At 54.4% G+C, this 24,495-nt stretch overlaps 1 protein-coding gene across 3 annotated transcripts in view; it reads left to right on the plus strand.

Moving 5' to 3' along the window:
- Positions 1-1,089: 1,089 nt before the first annotated feature.
- The window catches only part of DNMT3A (DNA methyltransferase 3 alpha), a 90,682-nt gene continuing 67,276 nt past the window's right edge, over positions 1,090-24,495 (plus strand). For 2 of the 3 annotated variants that reach the window (XM_083605038.1, XM_083605040.1), the window contains exons 1-3: positions 1,090-1,241; positions 14,731-14,932; positions 23,053-23,160. In XM_083605038.1, the coding sequence (XP_083461164.1) occupies positions 14,864-14,932; positions 23,053-23,160 (177 nt within the window). In that variant the 5' untranslated portion in view covers positions 1,090-1,241; positions 14,731-14,863. The remainder of the gene's footprint in view (positions 1,242-14,730; positions 14,933-23,052; positions 23,161-24,495) is intronic. The other variant, XM_083605039.1, reaches the window with a different exon arrangement.

A 24,495-nucleotide genomic window follows, 5' to 3' on the forward strand; every position in this document is an offset into this window, starting at 1 on the left:
AGTCAGTCGCAGCCAAAGCAGCATGGCTCCATCAGTGGCGGATTTACGTATAAGCTAAGCCAAATCCCTTATTTTGGCTGCTGATCCCTTATTTTCGAGGCTGCTGGTCCCATTATTTTTGAGACTGCTGGTCCCTTATTTTCAAATCTGTCAGTTGACAGCTGTGGCCAGGTGAAGGGACCCCTGACTGTTAGGTCCAGTCATGACTGACTCTGGGGTTGTGGTGCTCATCTCGCTTTATTGGCCGAGGGAGCCGGCGTACAGCTTCCGGGTCATGTGGCCAGCATGACTAAGCCGCTTCTGGCGAACCAGAGCAGCGCACGGAAACGCCGTTTACCTTCCCGCCGGAGTGGTACCTATTGATCTACTTGCACTGGTGTGCTTTTGAACTGCTAGGTTGGCAGGAGCAGGGACCGAGCAACGGGAGCTCACCCCATTGCGGGGATTCGAACCGCCGACCTTCTGATCGGCAAGCCCTAGGCTCTGTGTTTAACCCACAGCGCCACCCGCTTCCCTGGATGCAGCCTAGGATAGCATAATTGGTGCCGCTGCAAAACATCTGTCTCCATCCATTCTCAGCTTTACAATTGGGCCACTGAGGCTCCACAACAGCCCAGCCGAAGAGCCTCTTCTGTGCAGGAATGAATAAGCATAAACAGTTACAGATAGGCAGCCGTGTTGGTCTGCCATAGTCAAAACAAAAGTTAGTTCTTGGTATGAGCTTTCGTGTGCATGCACACTTCTTCAGATACACTGAAAGACACTCTTGTGCATGCACACGAAAGCTCATACCAAGAACTAACTTAGTTGGTCTTTAAGGTGCTACTGGAAGGAAAAAAAAATTTTTTGTTTTAAGCATAAACAGTCACTCTTGGATCTGCATGTGGCGGATTTCTGTCCCTTATTTTCGAATGCCGTCAGTTGACAGCTCTGGCCAGGCGGGAGCCGAGGCGAGAAGCGCCGGGGCGCTAGGACCCGTCGGGCGCGGGCGGCGCTGTCTCTCGGCCTCCCTCTCTGGCGCCCCCTGGGGGCGGGAGGCGGCCACTGCGCGCCGATCGCGCCCGAGCCCAGCCGAGCGGCTTCGGTGCTGCAGTGGCGGCGGCGGCGGCGGCGGCGGGCGAGGCCTCCTCCTCCTCCTCCTCCCGGGCAGGGCAAGGCGAGCGCAGCGCGGAAGGAGGAGGCGGACCAGGAGCCCCCCCGGGAAGGAAGCAGCAGCTGCACCGCCAGCGCCGGGGAGCAAGGTAAGAGAAAAAGGGGGGAGGAGGAGGAGGAGGGGGGGATCCCCCTCCCGGGGGGGTGCAGCAGCAGCTGACAGTTTGCATGGGGGGGGCGGGGGGAGTCCTCGATGCCCCTCTTTTGGGGGGGGCGCTGCTTTGACATGCTGCTGCTGCTGCTGCAGGGAAGCGGGCAGAGCCCCCCCCGCAGCCTTTCTCGGCTTGCATTTTGCAAGGTGCCCAAATTGCAGCAGCAGCAGCAGCAACTCTGCCCCCCCCCGCTTGTTGCATTGGGTTGCATTGCACGGAAATGGGAGGCTTCCCCCCCCCCGCCGCCACTTGCTGGGATGGGTTGGAGGGAGGGAGGGGAGGGGAGGGGGGTTGGCAGCGCCTCCACCTCTCCCCCCCCCCTCTTCAAGTTCAAAGGGGTTGGCACGGGGACTGGCAAGGCTGCGCGGTGTGCGCCCCCCCCCCGTTTTCCACCCATCACCCCCTCCCTCGAGATTCTGCTGCCCATTGGGTTGAACTTGAACTTCACGGATCTGGCAGGGAGGAGGAGGGACAGGAAGGTGTCTTGGCGCGGGGGGGGGGGAGAGGAGGCAGAGTGCGGCGAGGCGCCCCCCCCTCGCCTGTGTTCGTGTGCGCGCCTGCGCCGTGCGGTGTGCCCGGGCGAGAGGGAGGGGGGGGTCGGCTGTGATTATTTATTAATTTCCCCCCATTTCTGCAGACGTGTCTGACCCGCGTCTGCTCTATTTGAGGGGGGGGGGAGGTTTGCAAAGATGGGAGCCCCCCCACCCCACTCCCCCCCCGAGCGACGCATGGGGGAGACCCGGGGGTTCCCCCCGATCGCCTCCGCTTCCCGGCTTTGACATTCTGCTGCCAAGCGGGCGGCAAACATGGCAGCTTGGCATGACCCAGGGGGGGGCGCCCCTCTTTCCTTCCAGGGCGGGGGGGGGCAGGAGAGGCGATAAGGGGGATTTGGGGGGCGCCCGGGGGGGTTCTGCCTAAAGGGGGGCGCCTAACTCTCGCCCTCCCCCCCCCGCACACCTGTAGCTTGGCCCGGCGGGGGGGGGGGAGAGAGAAGGGAGGCTGGTGCATTTCCCCCTCCTCCTCCCCCCCGCCTCGTTTTGGCGGGGGGGGGCGGCGGAAATGATGCATGGCGAGCGGGCGCCTGTTTCCCGAGCACATCGCTACCCCCCTCCCGGTTTCGGGGGGGGGGGAGCTTGGTCGGAGGCTTCCCTGCCGGGGGGGGGGGCGAGGCGCTGCCTGTCACCCTTCTCTGCCCGGAGCTGGGGGGGGGGGTCGGGCGCAGCTGTGTCCTTGAAGGCTTTGCACTGCGGCTGGTGAAGGGCGAACGTGGGGGGGGGGGGCTGCTGAGCTCCCCACCCCTCCCTAGCAAGGCAGATCCCATACAGGAAGCCCCCCCCCCCACGGTCTGGATTCCCCCCACCCACCCCACTGGCTGTGCCCCCCTCCCTTGCGTGCGGGGATGGCTTCGCCCACTGGCACGGTGCCAGCCTCCCAGCTCCGCCTCCCTCCTGCTCTTTTGGAAGGGGGGGGGCTTTGCGTGCTGCTGTTGCCCCCCACCAGTGGTTGGCGGGGGGGGGGGAGATGGGCACAGCCCTGCAGTCGCGGAGGGGGGGCTCCAATGCCTCCTGCAGGCCCAGGAAGTGCAAGAGAGACCCCCCCCTGAGCTGGGTGCCCTGTGGCGAGAGGCAGGTCAAGGGCAGCTCCTGCCAGGGTCACCCTGATGCCCCCATCCTCACCCCCCACCCTGTGACATCTCTGCCCCCTGCCAAACTCCAGACCCTCCCCTTGGGAGGGGTTCCTGCTGCCAGGATCGGGAATGCCCCCCCCCCCAGCCTCAAAAGGATGACAATCTCCCTGTCCACCCATGGGCACCTTTATTTAAACGCTTGCCAAACTTTTTGGGGACCCCCGAGCAGCACCCTGCGATCCCTTTTTGGGCGAGGGGGGAGAGATCGGGGTGCCCCTCCCTGTGCCAGGCTGGGCTTTTCCGTGGGGCAGCTAGGAGTTGGCTCCCTTCTTGGCGGGAGCCGAGGAGGGTGGACACTGAATGGGGCCAGGTGGGCAGGGCATTGGCGCACCCTCAACGCCCCCCCTTGTGCCAGCCCACCTGCCTGCCCACCTTCCTTGGCACCCCCCCCCCCCGTCGCTGGAGGGAGGGGAGCAAGATTTCTCTTCTCCTCTCTCTCCTCCTCAACCCCAGAGCCAATTCTTCAGCCCAGCGGCTTTGAAAAGGTCTTGACAATAAGGGGAGGGGGCGACCTTTTGTGAGATGGAGATTTGGGGGGGGGGCCCGCTCTCCCTAACCCCTCGCCTGCTGAGTCAGCTGGAAACATGTTGGCAGGGGCTCTTTCTCCTTCCAATTAGATGTCTAAAAACATTTGAGGGGCTAATGGAGGCCAGGCGGCTTGCCTGGGGTAACTTGCAGGGGAGGGGGCAGCTTTCCAGGCCCCCCCACCTTCGTTCTTGGGATAGCAGGATTAGATTCCGGGAGAGGCTGCCTCTGGGCTGGGATAATCTCTTATAAATTTCTCCTCCGAGGGAGCCAAACTTTGATTGTCATGAGAAATGGGGAGGGGGGACGGGAGGCGCACAAAGGAATGTTTGCCTTTAGAAAGTTGGCAGGATCCCACCTCTCCTTTTCCCCCTCTCCTGCCTCGCAAACTTCCTTTGGAGGGTGGGAACCACCTCTCTCTCCCCCCCCCCCCCGCCAAATCCACCCTCTTAGCTTTTACAGTCAGTTCTTATTTTGATAGCAAATCTCCTCTTTTGCTCCAGGGGAGGGCAGGCGTTTCCTGGGAGCGTGCAGAGTTCTCCAGGGCTGTCCCGCCTTGCACCGCACACACGGGGCCTCCAGCTCTTGTCAGCCGCTGTCCAAGGATGCTGGGGGGGGGGCAGTGCCTTTGGGAGCCGGGAGGGCAGACAGGTTGCGACCCCCGGCCCCCGCCTCCTGACCCCCCCACCTGCGAAGGAGGCGGCTGTCTTGTAATTCTCCTAACCCAGAGCAGCAGGTCTGTCCTGGCCAGGGCTGCCCAAAGGGAATCCCCGGATGAGATAGCATGGGGGGGGGGGGGACAGGGGCTGCTGAGGGCAGGCAGGGAGGTCGCCTGAGGGCACTGGAGCCATCGCATCCTGACCGGCTTCGGATGCTCTCTGCTCTCCATCTGGACCCGTGGGGGCTGCAGGTTGCTATTAGTAATAATAATAATAATAATAAATATAATAATAATAATAAAATTTATTTATACCCCGCCCTCCCCAGCCAAGACCGGGCTCAGGGCAGCTAACAATCAATAATAAAAACAAGTTGATTGAAACACAACTTAAAAACAAGATTAAAACACAACATTAAAACATTAAAATGCAGCCCCCCCCCAGTTCCCATTACCACAACAGATTCAGGGGGCCCAAACGTCTTTTATGGGGGTCCTACTTGCTTGTGTGCTTCTCACCTGTGCAGGAGATGCTGTCCAGGCCGCAGACTCTCGCAAGAAGGTGGCATTTTTCCGACCAGTCTTTGTTTAGGAGTGTATTTGATCCCCCCCCCCACTTTATAGCAACTAATTCAAATCTGTATTAAGGGAGGAATTCACTGAGGCACTGTGTTCCGTTGTTCCGCCAGGGCCTGTTTTTCAGCCGGACGGAAATATACCCCCATCTTCCCTCCCCCTGCATGCTGTTCTGGGGGTTCCCCCAATCAGTTTTGTTTTTTGGGTGCTGGAATCCCCATGGGGCTAGTGGAGGTCCTTACGTGTCCCTTCTGGTGGCAGGACTAGTTGGCTTAGTGTGGCCTGGCGCACGTTGGGAACATGCGGGGGTTTTCTTAATGGTGGTGCAGCCCCGTTAAATGCATTTGTTTCTCTGTGTGTGTTTATATTGGACTCGCATGCCGCCTTTCTGCCTTTCTGCCAAGGCACCCACGGGTGTCTCACTGTCTTAAGGCGCTGCAGCAAATCCGTTATCTCGACGGCAGAGGTGGCCCCGTGAGGCTGACCAGGACCTGGGGATCTCTGTGCTCCCTGGCCTGGACTCCTTCGCTTCTGCACCGGAAGGCTGCATGTAGCTCCATATTGTCTGCACTGGCCGGCAGAAGCTCCCTCCAGGTTTCAGGCTGGCGTTTCTCCCACACCTGCCTAGAGATGTTCAGGACTGAACCTGCTTGCAAGGCAGCTATTTATCGGTCCCGTGGCAGAGTCTCTTGCTGCAGCAAATGTAGCCTGAGAAGTGGTTTTCCACTTATGGGGCTGGAATAGATTCCATACCTTCCAACACTCCTCCAATGAAAATAGGGATGTCCCATTCAGTAATGGTGATTTTACTATTTATACCCCACACATCTGACTGGGTTGCTGCAGCCACGCTGGGCAGCTTCCAACATACATAAAAACATAATAAAACATTAAGCGTTAAAAAGAACTCTATACACAGGATTTCCTTCAGACGGCTCGGGGGTCAGATAACTCCATACCCTCCAACATTTCTCCAATGAAAATAGGGACGTCCTAAGGAAAAGCAGGACATTCCAGGATCACTCAGAAACTGGTACGGCTTCTCTAAATCAGGGGTGTCCCTGGAAAATAGGGGCACTTGGAGGGTCTGAGATTCCCTACTTGAAACCCCAGAGACCTGCTGCTGCCAGTCAGTGCAAGTGGCCCAGAGCGCTGGGTTTTGAACATCCACCCCGCAGCTTGCTCCATTCCTCAGGGCTGCTGCGAAGGCCTGACGCAGCCTTGCTAGCGAGAGCGTCATCAAAACCCAGCATGGCCCTAATTTATTTACTTGCATTTATATCCCTCCTTTTCCTCCCACGGACGTGGTTCTCCTTCCCCTTTCTCACTTAATCCCTGCAGCAACCGTGCATTGCAGCCCCACAATTTCTGCATTGCACCGGGTTGGACTGGATGACCCTTGGGGTCCCTTCCAACTCGAACCATTCTATGAACGCTGGGAAGTTGGTTGGGCCGTGAGAGGCAGTGGCCGGCCTTGAAGGTCACCCAGTGAGAGCACCATGGCCAGGCGGGGATTCGAACCCTGGCCACTCAGGTCCTGGTCCACTGCTCTAACCACTGGACCACACCGTATTGGAGCCTCAGGGAGGGCAGTGATGCTGGCGTTTCCCTTCCTCTTGCTGCCCCAGAGTCCCTAGATGCAGAGAAGGCCTTCTCCTTATTGCTACGATTCATTGCATCTGCCCCACTTTTTCCTCCACGGAGCCCCATGCGTGGTCCTCCCCCTCCTCATTTAATCCCCACAACAACCCTGTAAGGTAGGACAGGCAGAGCGGTGATGTCGCCCAGTGAACTTCAGGCCTCAGCGGGGATTCGAACCCAGACCTTTTCCACAGTGACCCACATGAGTGGGTCACAAGCTCCTTGTCACCTGCCACAGAGGGCAGAGCTGGCTGGAACCGGGTTAGAAATCTGCTCTTCCAATCCGTCTTGGATGAAGGAGGCGTCTGGGCTGGGCCCCTTGATCCGTTTCAGCTTCCCTGGGGGGGCCGTGTGTGTGTCGCTCCCCCAGCCGTGGGGCAGAACGGCTTCTGCAGTGGCAACTGGGTGGGTGCAGCCCCCAAGTCCCGGGGTCTCAGCTGATGCTGTGAGAAAGCAGCCCCTCCGCAGTCCATGCCTAGCCTGCTATGTGCTGGAAGTCGGAACCATGCGCTGGGGCCCAATGGGAGGTCTTGCGCCCTAGACAACACCTTTCCCCCTGGGGAGATCTGGAGGGGTTTCGGGGGTGTCCATCTGGGGTTCCCTCGTGGGGCTTCCCAAGCGCTTGAGAGACATAGACTCTGCTGGCATCTTGTGTCTGTCTGGCAGGCAGGACTGTGCTTGGGGGTCGCTTATGTATTTGTGGTCCCTGCACCCCACCTTTCTCCCTCTAGGGAGCTCAAGGTGACCAGGGGGTTTCTTCCCCCCTGCCCTTTACCCTCCCAACAACCCTGTGAGGTAGGTTAGGCTGAGGGGCGGCGACTGGCCCCAGGACACCCTGTGAGTTTCACAGCTGAGCCTTGTCCGACACTCTAACCGCTAGGCCGCGCTGTCGCTCTTGCTGTGTTTGCCCCCTGGTGCACAGGAGAGCAGGATGCCCAGGGAGCTTCCTCTCCCCGAAGGCGACCCACGCCTGTTGGGCTGCTGGGACGGGTGTTTCTCCAAGACTTTGGAGCTGGCAGGCGTTGGAAGAAGCCCAGGTTCTTCTTGCTCCTGGCTATGGATTGACGGCTGTCTGTCAAGAGTGATAGCAGGGCAATTCTGCGTGCCTGTGCCCTGTGGGTGGCGCTGATTCCTTCCCTCTCCCTCACTGGCCTTGGGCAAGTCACTCTTCTTGGCTCAGTGGGGAGGCAGAGGCGGATTTAGGGGAGCACGGCTGGTTTGCCCGCACTGGGCACCGGGCCAAGAGGACACTGCAACAAGGATGGGCAAGGGGGGGAGAGGGTTTGCACAGGGTGCAGTGCTAGAAACACAGGTGTGTAAGCTAGGTGCTTAAATCTAGGTTACGGTAACCACAACAGCGTGTCTGTTCACCAGGGGGCTGGACTAGATGCCTCTGGGGACCCCTCCCAAAGCTACGCTTCTACAATTCTATGCTCTCAGCAACATCGCTGGGCTGCTCTTACAACAATTCACTTGTCCCAGGATGCAAGAAGGAGAAACACACACAGTGGAAATGGATAGGGGAGTTTTCACAACCTCGTGCCCAGAGATCTCCATATAGTCATCATTCGACCTGTGCCAGTAGCAAAACGCGCCTGGCTAATTTCTAACAATGAAATTTTTAAGGCCAAAGCCCACCACTGTGGGGAAGCGCCATCCGCAGGCGGGGAGGGCTAGTGGCCAGAGGGAGCTCTCTTGGGGTGGCGAACTGAATTGGCCCAGTCCTAGGTTGGCCGCTGTTGTTGGCTCCTGCGGGAAGGTGTTCCAGAGTTTAACTGTGTGAAGGAGCACTTCTTTTTATCTGAAGGGCGCTTGCTTGGGCACGGCTGATTTCAGGGGGGGCCCTGTGCGTCTGGCCTCCCCAAAATCGCCGCCTGCAGGGGGCTGAGCCGCTGTGGCTTCTCCCGTATCCTTAAAGGCACCTCCTGGCATGCGCTTGGTGCCGTCCCGTTCGTGAGCACCAAGAGCATTAGATGTGCCAGCCCTGGCAAGGGGGTTCCATCCAGTCCTGTTTCCAGATGCCCCCAAGGGGGCCAGTCCTGCTTGCAGGGCGTCAGCGCAACAAGCTCTCCTTTCCCCACTGGGGATTCCCAGGCGCTGGCAGGCGAAAGTGGGTGCATTTAGCCTGTGGGCACTTTGCTGGCACAGGGAGAGGGGAGGCACCTTTGGGTTGGGTGGTTCTGCATGAATGCAAGTTGCTGGAAACCCCAGGAGGGGAGAGGACTCTTGAGCACGGATCCTGCTTTCAGGTTTCCTGTTCTTATTTGGGTTCTCCTGTGGCATCTCTTGGTCTTTGGACTCCACTGTTTACTGTTTCCGTCCTGTGCACACGATAGAATATTACGTAATGTGTGTGTGTGTTTATCTCTCTGTGAAACCTGCCGGCCGACGACAGAAGCCTTCCTGCAAAGTGTGCTCTGGCCCAGGGAAGCTTTTCCCAGGACAGAGAAACATGCCCTCCTTTAAGGCAGACCCAACCTCTTTGCTGGGACACGGGTGGCGCTGTGGGTTAAACCACAGATCCTAGGACTTGCCGATCAGAAGGTTGGCGCTTCGAATCCCCATGATGGGGTGAGCTCCCGTTGCTCGGTCCCTGCTCCTGCCAACCTAGCACTTTGAAAGCACGTCAAGTGCAAGTAGATAAGTAGGTACCACTCTGGTGGGAAGGTAAATGGCATTTCCGTGCGCTGCTCTGGTTCGCCAGAAGCGGCTTAGTCATGCTGGCCACACGACCCGGAAGCTGTACGCCGGCTCCCTCGGCCAATAAAGCGAGATGAGCGCCGCAACCCCAGAGTCGGCCACAACTGGACCTAACAGTCAGGGGTCCCTTTACCTTTTTAACCTCTTTGCCATTCTTCTCTGCAACGGAGTAGGAAGACTCTGCTCATCTTCCCCTGTGCTTTCCCTTCCCCTGACATCTTCCCTGTTCTCCTCGCCCTGGTTCTTGCTCTGGGTTTGAGAGCTACCCCGGGGTGCTGCTCTGCACATGTTTGCAGGAGGTTGGAAACGGAGATAAAACAGAACGCATTTTGCATTTGAGGCGTTTTCTTGTATTCTCTTGCACGCAATTTGGATGGGATCTCCTAGAATTGCAGAGGGGGAAGGAATCCCAAAGGCCATCCGCTCCAAGTCTTTGCAATGCAGCAATCGCAGCTTGTGTTCTGAACAGAAAAGCGGGAGATCTGCCCTGAGTACAGCAGGCATCGTGCCAGCTGCCCTCTCTTGCCCCTGTGGGCCTGCCCCTATGCCAAGGCTCTGCCTCCCAGCTGCCCTTTGGGTGCCCCTGCCCTGCAAGGTGGGGCTGGAGGAGGGGGGAGGGTCCTTTCGCTGGTGGGATCCTGCAGGCAGCAGCCAGGCTGTTTTCCTGGCAGCAGGCAAAGAAAGACATTTTTACTCTGCTGGGCTATTTAAGGCATAAGTGACTTTGGCGGCTGCTATGGTTTTTTAATTATAATTCTGGTTTGCGTTTTTGTTTTTTCTAAATGTAAACAGCCCTGGAAGCATGAGGAGGTGTACGAAATACTAAAAGAAATAAGTTCAGCCATTGGCTCTTGACTCTTGAACTCTTGAAAGTCTGAAGTCACCGGGGTGCCTAAAGTGTTGGCCCCTGCGTTGTGGGGTGGGCTGGGCTAGTGGTTAGAGTGCTGGACTAGGACTTGGGAGAGACCAGAACTCCCATGAAACTCACTGGGTGATCTCTGGGTCACTCACTGCCTTTCAGACTCGCCTACTTTGCAGGGTTGTTGTAAGGTCAAAATGGGGAGGGGGAGAAGTATGTGCCCCATGAAAAGGGGAATATAAATGGAATAAAGAAACAGGAGACTTTGTGGATATTTAAGTTATAATTAGAAAAATCTTAATAATTATTCATAAAGGAAACGGTTTATAAGAAGTAAATAAGGAGGCCAGATACAGGATAAAGGAAGTCTTCTATTTGGTTGTTCGTATTGTTGTACGTTATGCTCATTGTATGTTACGTTCATGTTTAATGAGGGTGGATTTGTGTATTGGGGGTGGGGGTTTATGTTATGTTGTAAATAAAATTCCAATAAAAAATAAAATAAAGACATAAATAAAGAGAGACCTCTTTCGGTGGCCCTCACTTTTCAGGCGTCCATTTTGCCTGGCACTTGTCTGTACGTGGAGACGGGATGAACATCCTGCCGTCCCAAAGTTCTTCCTGCGTGGGAATCTCCTTTCTTGAATCCATTGGTCTGGGTCCTGCTCTGGCGGGTAGGACTCGAACCCACGACTTCAAGTGACGAGAAAGGTTGATTCCCACTCCACCTCAGGGAGAGCCTTGTGAGAGTGGGAGCTGTTGGGCGGTGGAATCGGGCGGTGGTGGAGGTTTTTGAAGAGAGGTCGGATGGCTGCCTGCCAGAGATGTTTCAGCTGAGATTCCTGCCTTGAAGGGGGTTGGTCTAGAGGACCCTCAGGGGTCCCTTCTGATTCTCTGGTTTGAGAGCATGATCCTGCTTTAAGCCTTGGGAGGCAGGTCTGTTTTCTGGACTTGTGTGTTGGAGGGCCTGAAATCGGGGTCCCCTGAGACTCCATAACTGCTGGACCACTGACTGCACCTGTTGAACTGGCAGCAGATTCAAGACGCACAACTCAGGGTGCCATCAGTGCCTGGCTAAACTCGGGCGTGGGAATGTCGAGTTGGAAGGGGCGCCAAAGACCATGTAGCCCCCCCACCCCCCAGGTCTGGGCCTGACTAGAGACTCTTCCTGGCATTTGAGCCTTGCCCAGTTTTGCCTCTGGCTGTGGCACTGATGTCCCCACGTGGGTGAGGCTGAGTGCTCTCGCCACATGAGCTTAGCAGGGCTGTGCCAAGGGGGGTGGGGTGGGCGGCCGGCCGGCCAGCCTTGATAGGGGACCCCCTCTCTGTGAGTAGGGCTGCCCTGTGGCAAAGTGGGGAGGGGGCTTTCAAGTACCTGGCGAACACCTCCTGAGACGGAGAGCTCCTCTTTGGGCTCTCCTGTCTCCATCCTCGCCTGCCCCCCCCCAGACCTGGCTGATTAGCAGCTCTGCCTTCTGCGTGGGAGGGAGTCGTGCATGTGTCACACCCCCCTCCCCTCCTTGCAACTCCTTGAGGCTTTGCCACTTGGCAGAGCTGCGGTGCCAAGGAAAGGGGTCCTTTGCGCTGGAGGCTGTGGCAAAGACAAGAGGGTCCTTGCAGAGGCCGGTTTGTGGTCCTGATCCAGGAAACAGCAGCTGCCTCCTGGGGCAACAGGGAGGTGAGATGCTCAGAGCTCGGGAGGGGACCCAAACCTGTTTGCCAGGGGGCCGTTGGGTGGGGGGGGGAGAGGCTTCCAGCACCCAGGAATCTGATTTATCCAGAGTCAGACTACCAGTCTGTCTACATTCGACAGCAGCGATGGCTCTCAGGCAGGCAGTCTTTCCAAGCCCTCCTTGGAGATGCCGGCAGCGTAACTTGAACCCGGGACCTTGTTTTGCTGGCAAGGCAGCAGGTGCCCTGGCCCTGTGTTAGGACCCTTTCCCATGAGGGGGGTGGGCTTGGCACAGGCTGTTCTGATGGCTCCTTCTTGGGTAGGGGATTCCTCTCAACCCCGGTCTCTGTGATGCTCAGGGGCGATCCCAAGCTGGCTGTTTTGAGAGCTGAAGGAAACCGAACCTCAGATTTGTTGCTCTTTCCCAGAGAAGCTGCTGGTGTGTGTGTGTGTGTGTGTGTGTGTGTGTGTGTGTGCAGTGTCCTCTTTGCATCTGATTTGGGAAGATGTCCCCTTGTGGCAAGGGACGCAGGTGGCGCTGTGGGTTAAACCACAGAGCCTAGGACTTGCCGATCAGAAGGTTGGTGGTTCGAATCCCCATGACGGGTTGAGCTCCCGTTGCTCAGTCCCTGCTCCTGCCCACCTAGCATTTTGAAAGCACATCAAAGTGCAAGTAGATAAATAGGTACCGCTCCGGTGGGAAGGTAAATGGCGTTTCCGTGCGCTGCTCTGGTTCGCCAGAAGCAGCTTAGTCCTGCTGGCCACCTGACCCGGAAGCTGTACTCCGGCTCCCTCGGCCAATAAAGTGAGATGAGCGCTGCAACCCCAGAGTCGGCCATGACTGGACCGAACGGTCAGGGGTCCCTTTACCTTTACCCCTTGTGGCAGGAGGGGGTCCCATTGGGGGCCACACCTTCCCTTTTCTTGGGCGCTTCCTTTAGACCAGTGGTTTCCAAGGTGGGTGCTGGGATTACCTGGGGGGGCGGTTCTAAGAGGTGAGGGGATGGCAGGGGGGTCACTGGAGGGGTAAGTGTGTATTGGGCTTTGAAAAGATCATCAGTTTGGGGGGGTGTATTAATAGATTTCAAATAGACATGCAGTAAATTGCTGCTGTTTGCACTGGGTTTTTGTCTTCCCTGGTTGGGTCTGAATAATGCTCCTTATGGGGTGGGGGGCACAGGGGGAGGAGTTTATGGGACCAAGGGGGCCCAAAACAGTCTGGGAACAGATGTTTCCTGGAGTGTGGAATTAGCAGAGATGGCAAAACTGGCTGCCCTGATAAGAAACATCCCTAGTCGGTTTACGAAGTTACTTTCCAAATGTGAAGTACGCAGCGGGGTTTGAAGTTTAAGGGGAGAAAAATAGCAGAACATATTAATAAACCTGTTAAAGAGGATGAGGATGGATTTGGTGGAATTGCAAAATGCAGTTGTCCGAAATGTGTATTGCAAACATTGTTGTGGGTGAGCGGGAGTTCATTAGTATTGTGGAATTTGGGATAACGGATGGGTGGCAAAACGTAACTTTTAAGGTGGAAATAAAATAAAATATTACCCCCCCCCCAAAGATGCTGCAGTGAAAGTCATTTGGAGCCGCTGCTCCCCATAGCCAGATCAGCCCCACACTGAGAGCAGAGGGGCAGGGAGGGCTGGCACCTTGGGGGGCTGGCAGGGGCTGGCATGTGAATTTGGGTGTGGGATAGAGCCAAGGGAGGCTTCTCAGATTCTTCCGCAGCAATCCCTGCCCACTTGCAGGGGCATTGAGTGCCACTGTGGGTCGGATGTGGGTCAGATCTTGTTCCTAGCCTGGCAGGGGACGGGGACGGGGGTTGTCTTCCGCCTGGGAAGGGCTGATTCCGTTTTTCCCTTGTGACTTGGGTCACTTGCAGCTCATGACGTCCCTTTAGCTGCAATTCCTTTATGGCAGGGGGTTGGGCGCCAGAGGGGTCGCATCCTGTTGCCCTTTGGCATTCCCAGGCAGAGGGCAGACCACAACCATGGGGGGGGGGCACACCGATTTCCAGAGTCCTTCCCCCGGTTGCGTTGGAGGTGCCCAGACTGGAGGCCTCTGTTGCATTCGGCTCCTGATTCATAGAGTTGGAAGGGACCCCCAGGGTCATCCAGTCTGACCCCCGCAATGCAGGAATCTCGGCTCAAGCATCCCTGACAGATGTCCCTCCAACCTCTGCTTGAAAACCTCCAAGGAAGGAGAGTGCACCTGAGGGAGACTGTTCCATTGCCAAACAGCTCTTACTGTCAGAAAGTTCTAATAATAATAATAATAATAATAATAATAATAATAATTTTTATTTATACCCCGCTCAGAGCCAGGCTCAGGGCAGCTAACACCAATAAAATACACAGTAAAATCATTGCAAGAAGTGAGGTTACAGGGAACCAGGCACAGGGCCTTCTCGGTGGTGGTGCCCTCCCTGTGGAACGCCCTTCCACCAGATGTCAAGGAAATAAGCAGCTATCCTATCTTTAAAAGACATCTGAAGGCAGCCCTGTTTAGGGAAGATTTTAATATTTAATGCTGTATTGTTTTTAACACTCGATTGGGAGCCACCCAGAGTGGCTGGGGAAACTCAGCCAGATGGGCAGGGTATAAAAAATAAATTATTATTATTATTATTATTATTATTATTATTAGGGGGAAAGGGGGGGGAACCCAGTTTAAAATACAGGTTAAAATGCAATTTAAAATGCATGTTTGAATCTCCTTTTTCTTGTAGATTGAATCTCTTGGTTTGGGTCCCAGATTTGGGACTAATCTCCTTGAAGTAGCAGATGCAATTGCCCCCTCCCCACCTCCACCCCCTTTCCCCTACCCCCCATTGCACCTTGTGCAGCGCCAAGGCCTGTTCCTTCTCCCACCCCATAGGCTCTTGCCCTACCAATGGGTGCTGAGGGTGGGGGTCTCTGGGCCGGGTGGGGACCTTTCCTTCTGCGAGTGGCCCTGGCCCCCCCAGCTCACCCAGAGCCAAGGCTGTGGCTTGTTAATGATTGCCCCCCCCGGCCTGCGAGGGGCTCTCCCTGCCCCAGTGCGTGAGCGCCTCTTGCCCTGGGTCTGGCCCTCTGACCGCCTCCTCTCTTCTGGCCCTTGCAGGTGGCAGGGAAACCAGGACGGATCCATCCACAAAGGGGGGCCCTCGGCGTGCCAGCTCTCCTGCTCCCCCCGAAGCCTTTTGCACCTTGAGCCCCCCAAGGGGACCCGCCTCCCCCCTGCCGCTTCGCTCGCCATGCCGTCCAATGGGGCCGTCGACACCAGAAGCCCCTCCGCCGACCGGGAGTCAGCCGATGCTCACAAGGTAAGCGGGGGGCGCAGCGGGGGCGTGCTCTGATTGGGAAGGGTGGCAGCAGGGCCTGTAACAGCCTGCAGGAGAGCTCAATCCATGGATCTCAAGGTCACGGGTTTGAGCCCCACGTTGGGCAAAGATAGTCCTGCATTGGGGGGTTGGACTGGATGACCCTTGGGTGCCCCTTCCAACGCCGATTGCACCTGTGCAAAGTTTGTGGCCTCCGCCAGGGCCAGGGCCTTTTCAGTGATGGCTCCAACCTGGTGGAATGCTCTGTCCCAGGAGACCAGGGCCCTGCAGGACTTATTATCCTTCCGCAGGGCCTGTAAGACAGAGCTATTCCACCTGGCCTTTAATTTGAATTCAGCCTGATCTTTTATTCCCCTTCCTTCCCTCCCCCTCTCCTTTTTATGAAGATTACCCACTCTGGGATCCCACAGCTAATTCTCCCCTGGTCTCCTCGCTGGCCCAAGTAGGACCAATTCAGCCAGCTAGCCCTGGGGGTTATCTAATTGATTTTTGATTTTTGAATTTTATTGCTATTCATGGCTTTTATACTGTATTTTATGCTGCTTTTATAATTAAGTGTTTTAAAGTCTTTTAAATTTGTTGTTAGCCGCCCTGAGCCCGGTTTTTGAACCGGAAAGGGCAGGGTATAAATAAAAAATTATTATTATTATTATTATTATTATGGGCTGGGGCAGAGAGGTCTTCTCTGTCTTCTCCAGCGTCGGGTTTAACCCAGCTCCGGTTTTTGGGGTGGGAGCGTCTGCATTACGAGGGGGGTTGGACTAGATGACCCTCAGGTGCTTTCCAGCTCCTTTGATTCTTTGATAATGAGATGGGCAGCATTGCAGTCTGTGGGGCAGAGGAGCAGCCTGGGCTTGGAGGGCGGCTGTTCCGGAAGGCCATCCCAAAACCAAAGCGTTCCAAAACCAAGGTGCGCTTTCCCATAGAAAGGAATGCAAAAGAGATCAATCCATTCCAGACTTTTAAAAACAACCCCTAAAACAGCAATTTAACATGAATTTTACTAACTAACAAGACCACTGATCCATAAAATGAAAGAAATAATCAATGTGCTGTACTATAAAATAAATTATTTTTTTTAAATAAATTTTTATTCATTTTCCAACATAAATTTGAGACACTTCACAACTAACAATACATAGACAAACAAACATATAAACACGTATAATTTCATAACCTCTTTTTCTTAAGCCTTATTTCAACGACTTCCCCATACCTCCCTTTTCTGCATCCCTGTTTTAAACTTTTTCAGCAACCCCTAATTTCAATTACTTATGATTCACTTTCTTTAATCCTTTTTCTCTTACCCAATCATTTATCGCTGCAATTCTGTTTTACATTACCCATGACATTTTAGCACTCATTAATTTTACAACAGTTCTTAAGATAAACTTTAAATTTCTTCCAATCTTCTTCCACCGTCTCTTTCCCTTGGTCTCGGATTCTGCCAGTCATCTCGGCCAGTCCCATATAGTCTATCACCTTCGTCTGCCACTCTTCCAGCGTGGGTAGTTCTTGTGTCTTCCAATACTTTGCTAAAAGAACTCTTGCTGCTGTTGTAGCATACATAAAGAATGTCCTATCTTTCCTTGACACCAATTGGCCCACCATGCCCAGGAGGAAGGCCTCTGGTTTCTTGTGAAAGGTACACTTAAGTACCTTCTTAATTTCCTGGGCTTGGAGGGCGGCTGTTCCGGAAGTCCATCCCAAAATCAAAGCGTTCCAAAACCAAGGTGTGCTTTGCCATAGAAAGGAATGCAAAAGAGATCAATCCATTCCAGACTTTTAAAAACAACCCCTAAAACAGCAATTTAACATGAATTTTACTAACTAACAAGACCATTGATCCATAAAATGAAAGAAATAATCAATGTGCTGTACTATAAAATAAATTAAACTGTATTGTAGATGATAAAAATTAAAATAAAAAATTTGTCATAGCTGCACTGATGATAGTCATTGTTTGGATGGGGGGGCTTTTATCCACTTCCGCAGTCACACAATCCGTCAGTAGCTGAACTGGGATCCACACAGCCACAAAAACAAATTAACTGAAAAAGCCTCAAAACAAAAAACGCAAAATAAATAGCTAAAACAAAAGCACCAAATATCAGCTCTGAATATCACCTCAAAACACTGCAATCGGAAACGGAAGACTTGAATTACAAGCGCAACAGGAAACACAGGCAGAAGCAAAACAGAGTAGGTTCGGCTTCCAAAAAAGAGTTCAAAAACCGGAACACCTACTTCCGGTTTTGCAGCGTTTGGGTTCCAAGTTGTTTGTGAACCAAGCTGTTTGGAAACCGAGGTACCCCTGTAATGCCGAGCCAAAAGTGTGTGGGTGACCTCAGAGTTGGAAGGGACCCCCAGGGCACATCTAGTCCAGCCCTCTGCAGGGAGCCCCGGGGCAGGTTGCCAGAGAGATGATCCTCTGCACATGCTCCGTTCTCTCGTGAGAGGCGGGCAAAGGCCTGGGTCAGGGGGCTGGTAGCCTGTGGGTGTTAGAAGAAGCCTCAGCTGAGTTCTCAGAAAGGCCCAGGGAGGGGGAAGACGGACGGGTGCCTTTTATTTCTATGACACTCTCCATTCACACGAATCCCAAAGCGTCTTGCAAACATCGTTAAGCACAGCATAAACCGTACGCTATAATTAACAACACATCAAAAAAGCAGTTACAATCTTTGAAACACTTTTGGCAAACCGGCAACTAAAAATACTGTGTTTTATTTCATACAATTTATATACTACTGATTGGTTAAAGGGGGGGTGGGGAAGACCCCAAAACCTCCAAGTGGTTTAAAGAAAGCATTAACATTATCAATAAACCTTTCTTTCTCTCTCTCTCTCTCTCTTTTGAATTTGCATTTTATTTATTTGTTAACATTTTTATATCACATCGGTAAACGTTGTCATATTACATTGCAGGACTTACTATAATATAATTTCCAACATGTATACAAAAATTATATACACATTTTATATTCCTAGAAAGAAAATGAAACAAAAAAGAAAGAAAGAACAAAGAGAAAAAACAAAAACAAATCCCGCCCCCAATAAACCTTTCTCAAAGTTAAATTAAAATAACAATGGACTGGAAACGGACGAAAACGCTCATCCTCTTCCTGAATGTCTGGAAGGGCCTGTCTAAACACGAATGCTTTCAGCAGGTGCCAAACAGAGCAAAGGCTCAAGTGGCGGGGAGTTCCAAAGGGGAGATGTTGCCACTCGGGAAGATCTGTGTATTTACAAATGCAGAAGGGGGTATTATGTGCCAGTTTGGAATGGGATAATGTTTGGAGGGGAGACCAGAGAGAGGCAAAGCTGTCATGCGCATGTGTGGGGGGGGGGGCGGAATGCAGGTGAGGCGTTCCAGGATCAAGGAAACCGGAGCGAGAGAAAGAGACCTGTTTTTGCACCGGAGGGCTGGGAGCCAGCTGGCACAGCCTGGCTCATGCCAGGACTGACTCAGGGTTGCTCTGCTGTGGCCTGACGGTGCCGAGTTCCAGAGCCGCTCTCCATTGAGGCGTGCGTTATGTGTCCGTGGGGTTTTCCCTCCGGCTCGGTTCACGGCTTCCAGCTCTCTTGCAGCCCCCACACCTGGAAAGCCCTAAAGGGGCAGCATTTAGGCGTTGCTGCTGCTGAGGACCATCCGGGGACTGGCGCTCACCCCACAAGTCTGCCACTTGCGCTGTTCTGTCACCCTGGCGCAGGAGCCCGCTAAGGCTGCGTGGGAGGCTCCAGGGCTCGTGCAGAGGGCTCCCTGCGGGCTTTCACCTGGCCCTCCCTCCCCTGTTCTGCGCCACAGTCTCTCAGGCGCCTGTCCCAGGTGACACCTGAAACGGGGTTTTGTGTTTCCACTGCATGTGTGCGCCCCCCGCGCATTCTCCCTCTCTGAGCACAGCAGAACGTGCGCACATCCAGGTGGAAGATTCAGGACAGAGGAAAGAGAGAACTTTTCCCCACAGCGCGTAGTTGGAACTGTGGAACTCCCCGCCACAGGGCCTTGAGGGCTTGAAAAGAGGATGAGCGATATCGATGGCCCCTAGACAGGATGGCAATACCTCTGGAAACCACGTGAGAGGAGAGTGATTCTCTTTTGCCCCCCCCCCCAGCTCCTGTGCCCAGGCTGCCCCAGAGGCATTCCAGTATCCTAGGCTCCTGCCTGCTGTTTCCGTCACTTGCTGCCTGCTGCACAGCCCTGTTTCTGCAGGAGAATCCGGCCCTCGGAGGGAGGGGGCCTGTTCCCCTGCTCCCCCCCCAACAAGGGAGTTTTCCCTGGAGTTGTTTGGCAGAAGCAGCAGGAGGGAGGCGGGTTGGAGGGGCCCTGGGGGCTGTGCAGGCAGCCAGGTGGCTCGCCGCACCTGGAGCAACTTGATTTATAGCGGGGCGGACCTGATCCGAGCCGGCTGGAGGGAGGAGCCTCCCTGCGCAGGGGAAGAGGTCTTTCCTGACTTTGTCCTGGGATCACATATCAACCCGCCTGCTTGTTTGTCGGCCGGGCCTTCAGGCTGCGTCTTCTCCGCCAAGGAAGCATCTTCTCTTCCTGTCCATCTTCTAGGGCACCTGTCAGTCTCGAGAGAGAAGGGAGGGCACCTTTGGGGGTCAAGTCAAACTGCTGCGTTAGCATGCGCCACAAGCCTGGGCAGTGTGTCTGGAGGTCCTGGGCTGCCCAGGCAACAAGACCCTCCCTGTCGGCCTCACCGGTGGGGGTCCAAAGGAAGGCAGAGCAAGATGTTGGGCACCAGCTTGCAATAATAATAATAATAATAATAATAATTTATTTATACCCCACCCATCTGGCTTAGTTGCCCCAGCCACTCTGGGTGGCTCCCAATTGAGTGTTAAAAACAATACAGCATTAAATATTAAAAACTTCCCTAAACAGGGCTGCCTTTAGATGTTTTTTAAAGATAAGATAGCTGCTTATTTCCTTGACATCTGATGGGAGGGCGTTCCAGAGGGTGGGTGCCATCATCAAGAAGGCCCTCTGCCTGGTTCCCTGTAAATTGGCATCTCGCAGGGAGCGAACTGCCAGAAGGCCCTTGGAGCTGGACCTCAGTGTCCGGGCTGAACGATGGGGGTGGAGACGCTCCTTCAGGTATGCAGGACCGAGGCCGTTTAGGGCTTTAAAGGTCAGCACCAACACTTTGAATTGTGCTCGGAAACGTGCTGGGAGCCAGTGGTCTCGGCGGCCGCTCCCAGTCCCCAGTCTAGCTGCCGCATTCTGGATTAATTGCAGTTTCCGGGTCACCTTCAAAGGTAGCCCCACATAGAGCGCATTGCAGTAGTCCAAGCAGGAGATAACCAGAGCATGCACCACTCTGCGTACCAGATGGAGCTGGTAAACAGCTGCCCTGGACACAGAATTAACCTGCGCCTCCATGGATATCTGTGAGTCCAAAATGACTCCCAGGCTGCGCACCTGGTCCTTCAGGGGCACAGTTCCCCTCTGCGCTGCTCAAATGAGAGCTTTCCTCCATCTGTCCTGAATCTCCCATCGTCCGTAGGTCTTGGCTTACGAGAGAGGGAGGAAAACGTTTCTCTGTCTGCTTTCTCCAAGGCGTGCCCGTTTTAGAGATTTCTGAAATTAGGCCTGGCGTGATTCCTTTCCAGCTTTTCGATTACTTGTCGCTGTGCATCTTGGGGGGGGGGGCTGCTGCTGTGGCCCTTGGGCCCTTCCCACAAGCAGGGGGGACTGTAGGAGAGGAGGACTGGGACTGGGTGAGGCCCCCTTTGGTCTGACCCAGCAGCCAGGCTCTCTGGACATCCTGATTTTCCTTCCCGTTTTATGGAGGGATGAAAGGAGAGGTGGAGGTGGTGGTTTTGGTGGTGATGGAGAAAGACTCGCCTGAGGTCGTGCAGAGTGTCTCTGGCCAAAGTTGACAGAGGAGCCGTCAGGCCCAGTGCACAGCCGCTTCCTACGCTCCTCTCTGCCTTGACACTGCGGCTGTTTTAAGTTTTGAGGGTCCCTTCTCTGACCTGCGCAGCTCCATGCACCTCTCCGTAGTCCCACACAATGCCTTAGGCCCCAAGACCTAAAGCTTTCATCTGGTGAACTTTTGGGAGATTTCTGTTTCCGAGTTGGAAGGGACCCCTAGCGGTCATCTAGTCCAACCCCCTTGCCAAGAGAAGAGGGGCTTTGGCGTCCTGACTACCCATGGAGGCATTTTAGGCCCTTTGAATGTGCAGCAGAGCCAGTGCGCAGGGAACTGGGCGGTTTTGAAGATCCTCTGTGAAAGCCCCAACACTCTGAGCAAGCCTTCAGGCTACACCAAACTCTTCATCGGGATAGGAGGTCTTTGGAGCAAAAACCCCAAAGAGAAGCGGGGTTTGGGGGCAGTTTAGGGTGCTGGCTGTGCTTTGGCTGCTTCAGGGCAAAGAGGCAGGAAGGCTTTTTCGATTTGGGGTGCTCAGCATCCTCATTGGGCCAAGGAAGGTGCCTTGCAAAGTCCACAGGTCTCTTGGGCACAATTTCACCTTCCGCTGGCAAGGATGGGAGGCAGGTGTGGGTCGGTTGGGGGTTGTCGCCATGCTGGGAAGGGGCTCAGCCCCTGTTCCCTTCCTGGGTGCAGCTGGGTGGGACTCTGATGTTTGTTCTGCAGGTTCATTCAGGGGCCACATTCATTATACTAATCTGCACAAAATATGCTCTTTAAAAGCACACCATGTGCTGGTTTCTTGGTGTGGGGGTGGGAATGACAAATGCAGTAAACCCCCTCGGCTTCAGAACTATATTTTCTCACACACAGTAAATAAAAACAAGCATTTCAAAACGTTCTTTCAAAAAGCAATTGAGACAGTCATTACAGTGGTACCTCTAGCTGCGGACACGATCCATTCTGTGGTGCCATTCGCACCCCAAAAAGCCTGCAACTAGAGTGGTGCTTTTGCGCAAGCGCGGAGCGCGATAGAGCGTTTCTGCTCATGTGCAAAGTGCGCAGAACTCTTCTGTGCATGTGCAAAGCGCGCAGAACGCTTCTGCGCACGCGGCAAAACTGTTTGCCGCATTTGCAAGCCGAAAAGACGCAACATGAACCTAACTCCACACAAGGTATGACTGTATAGCAGTGCACTAGCAAGAGCTGAGAAAAACATGATTTGAATCAAATTCCTTCATTGTCATGAGCTAGACTAGATGATCCTTGGTGGTCCCTTCGAACTCTACAATTCTGTGATTCTATGAAAAACCTGCCCTTTGTTGGTCTTTCTAGTTGGTGCCAGCTGAATGTCTTTTTCCTCCTTTGATCTTGTGAATAGTGCAATTCCACCATTTAGAACATTACCTCTTAACACACTCTGCCCCCTCCAAAAAACCCCTGGTGTGGCAGGATAAGTCTGCTCCTGTGTGCCCTTCTGCCCCTGAGCGTCACCTTGCTGTCCTACAAGCTCACCTGGGGTGATCTCTCTTTTTCTTTTTTTAAAAATATTTTTATTCAATTTTCTTCAAAAATAAAAACAAACAATAACAAATACAACAGCAACAGCAAACAAAAGAAAAATATACACAAAAACAATATCAAATCCATAAAATGGGATTCTCTGAATCCCGTGACACCCCCCCGTTCCTTAAATTTTTTTTCAACTGCATATCATTTCCATTGCAAATTATTTTTTACCTCAAACTTCCTATACTATCTCTAAAATTACAAGTGTTCTTAAAATCCTGCCAATGTATTAACCTTTTTACAGACGCTTCAGGTTGTGTTTTTTCAGGTTACGGACCCGCCGAAACCCGCAAATACCGGAACGGGTTACTTACGGGTTTTGGGGGTCGCGCATGTGCAGAAGCGCTAAATCGTGCTTTGCACAGAAGCACCGAATCGCAACCTGCACGTGCGCAGACGCGCCGCTTTGGGTTGTCAACACTGTGGGTTGTGAACGTGCATCCTGCACGGATCACGTTCGCAACCCGAGCGTCCACTGTAGTTTCGCCATTTCAGCCTAGTCCATTAACTTGGTTTGCCACTCTTCTCTGGTCGGAGCTGCTTCCTCTTTGCATCTTTGGGCTGACAGTTTCTGGGCATGAACAATTTCTTCTGGTCTTTTGGAATCTCCGCTCCTACCTGTGGTGACACCTCTCTCTCCCTCCCTCCCCTCTCCAGCAAGGTGAAGAGGACCCTGATGAGAACCGCAGCAAGGCGGAGAGGCCAGACGCAGGGATCCCCGCCAGGAAAGCAGGCCGTCCCGGAAGGAAGCGCAGGCAGCCCGTGGTGAGTGGGGGCCCAGGACCCGTTGGGGGGCGAGGGTGACCGGGCACAGACGGACCTCTTGCACTTGCAGGTTCCCATAAATGCCGGCCCAGGCACGGTGGCCTGGGCTGGCAGAAGCCTCTGTGGAGCAGGTTTTGTGTGTCTCCTCTTGAGGAAGGATCCAGGAGGCGGCATTGGCCGAGTTACACAGCAGGGGAGCTGGGCGCTCGGCTCTTCATCTCCCGGTTCTGAGAGCAGCGGTGGATCAGGGCTCCTCAGAGTAGACCTATGGTCTTGGCTGGTGCGGGAACCAGGCCACGGAAGGAAGGAAGAGAAAGTCCCGCATTTCGGGGCGTCTCTGAGAGCCGCAGATCCACGTGTGCGCCTGCAAAGCGCACCCTCCCCTGCCCTGGCCTCTCCTGCTGCAAAGAATACCCCTCCCGGCGACATCCCTCTCTGGAAGCGTGGGCATGCGCAGACTTGCCCGTCACCTCTGGCAAAGCGCACAAATGCTCCTGTGAATCCGCTCCCGCAGGGGATGTGGAAGCAGCGACCTCGGCTGCTTTGAGTGAAAGAGCTTCACGTTCTTGGCCTCGTAAACTGGAGTTCAGGAGAGGCGCCGTCTGCGAGACGCTTTCCCGTAGACACCGCCAGGCGCACGGGATTCCGCTGTTGCCCGATGGTTTCCTCGCTGGGCAAGGTTAGAAAAGCCCCTTTTGACCCACACAATCTCCCCAGGGGGATTCCCTTTGTAAGAGGAACGGCTGGAAGACCCCCATCTCCCCCCAAAGAAGTCCAAGTGCTGAGATCTCTTTCGGAAGTTAGGCTGGCGTCTCCCGAGGACGGAGCCTTCTCAGTGCTGGCCCCCCTGGCTGTGGAAATGGCCCTGGGGATTTCTTTTGCCAGATGGGACGGGGATTCTGCAGTTGCGGTTCCTGCCTTGCAGAGGGCTGGACTAGGCGACTCGTGGGGGCCCCTTTGAACGCTGTGCTTCTCGGTGTCTCATCCGTCCGCAGCAGTGGGTTCCCAGGGGCCAAATCTACCCAGCTTTACATCCTATCTTAAATCAGCATTTGTTCTGCATGCGCTTTTAACTGAAATGTGCTTGACACCGGCTGCTCCTTCTCGGTTTCATTGCTGTTGTTGATAGCTTGTGTTGTCGCCTGCTGTTCGTTGTTTGATTTCTCGTATTGATTTTATGTGTGTGTGTATTTGAAACCATGTCTGTGTTTTAATCTCTGTACGTTGCTTTCCAAATTGCAATGAGCTGGCTGACTTGAGGGGCCATCGAAGGAGAGGGGAGAAGCCTGAGGGGTCAGTTGCATTTGCTTTTGCTCGCTTGTTGGAAGTGCTTTG

Source organism: Podarcis filfolensis, assembly GCF_964270895.1.
Source record: "Podarcis filfolensis genome assembly, chromosome: 3".
Classification (NCBI taxonomy): Eukaryota; Metazoa; Chordata; class Lepidosauria; order Squamata; family Lacertidae; genus Podarcis; species Podarcis filfolensis.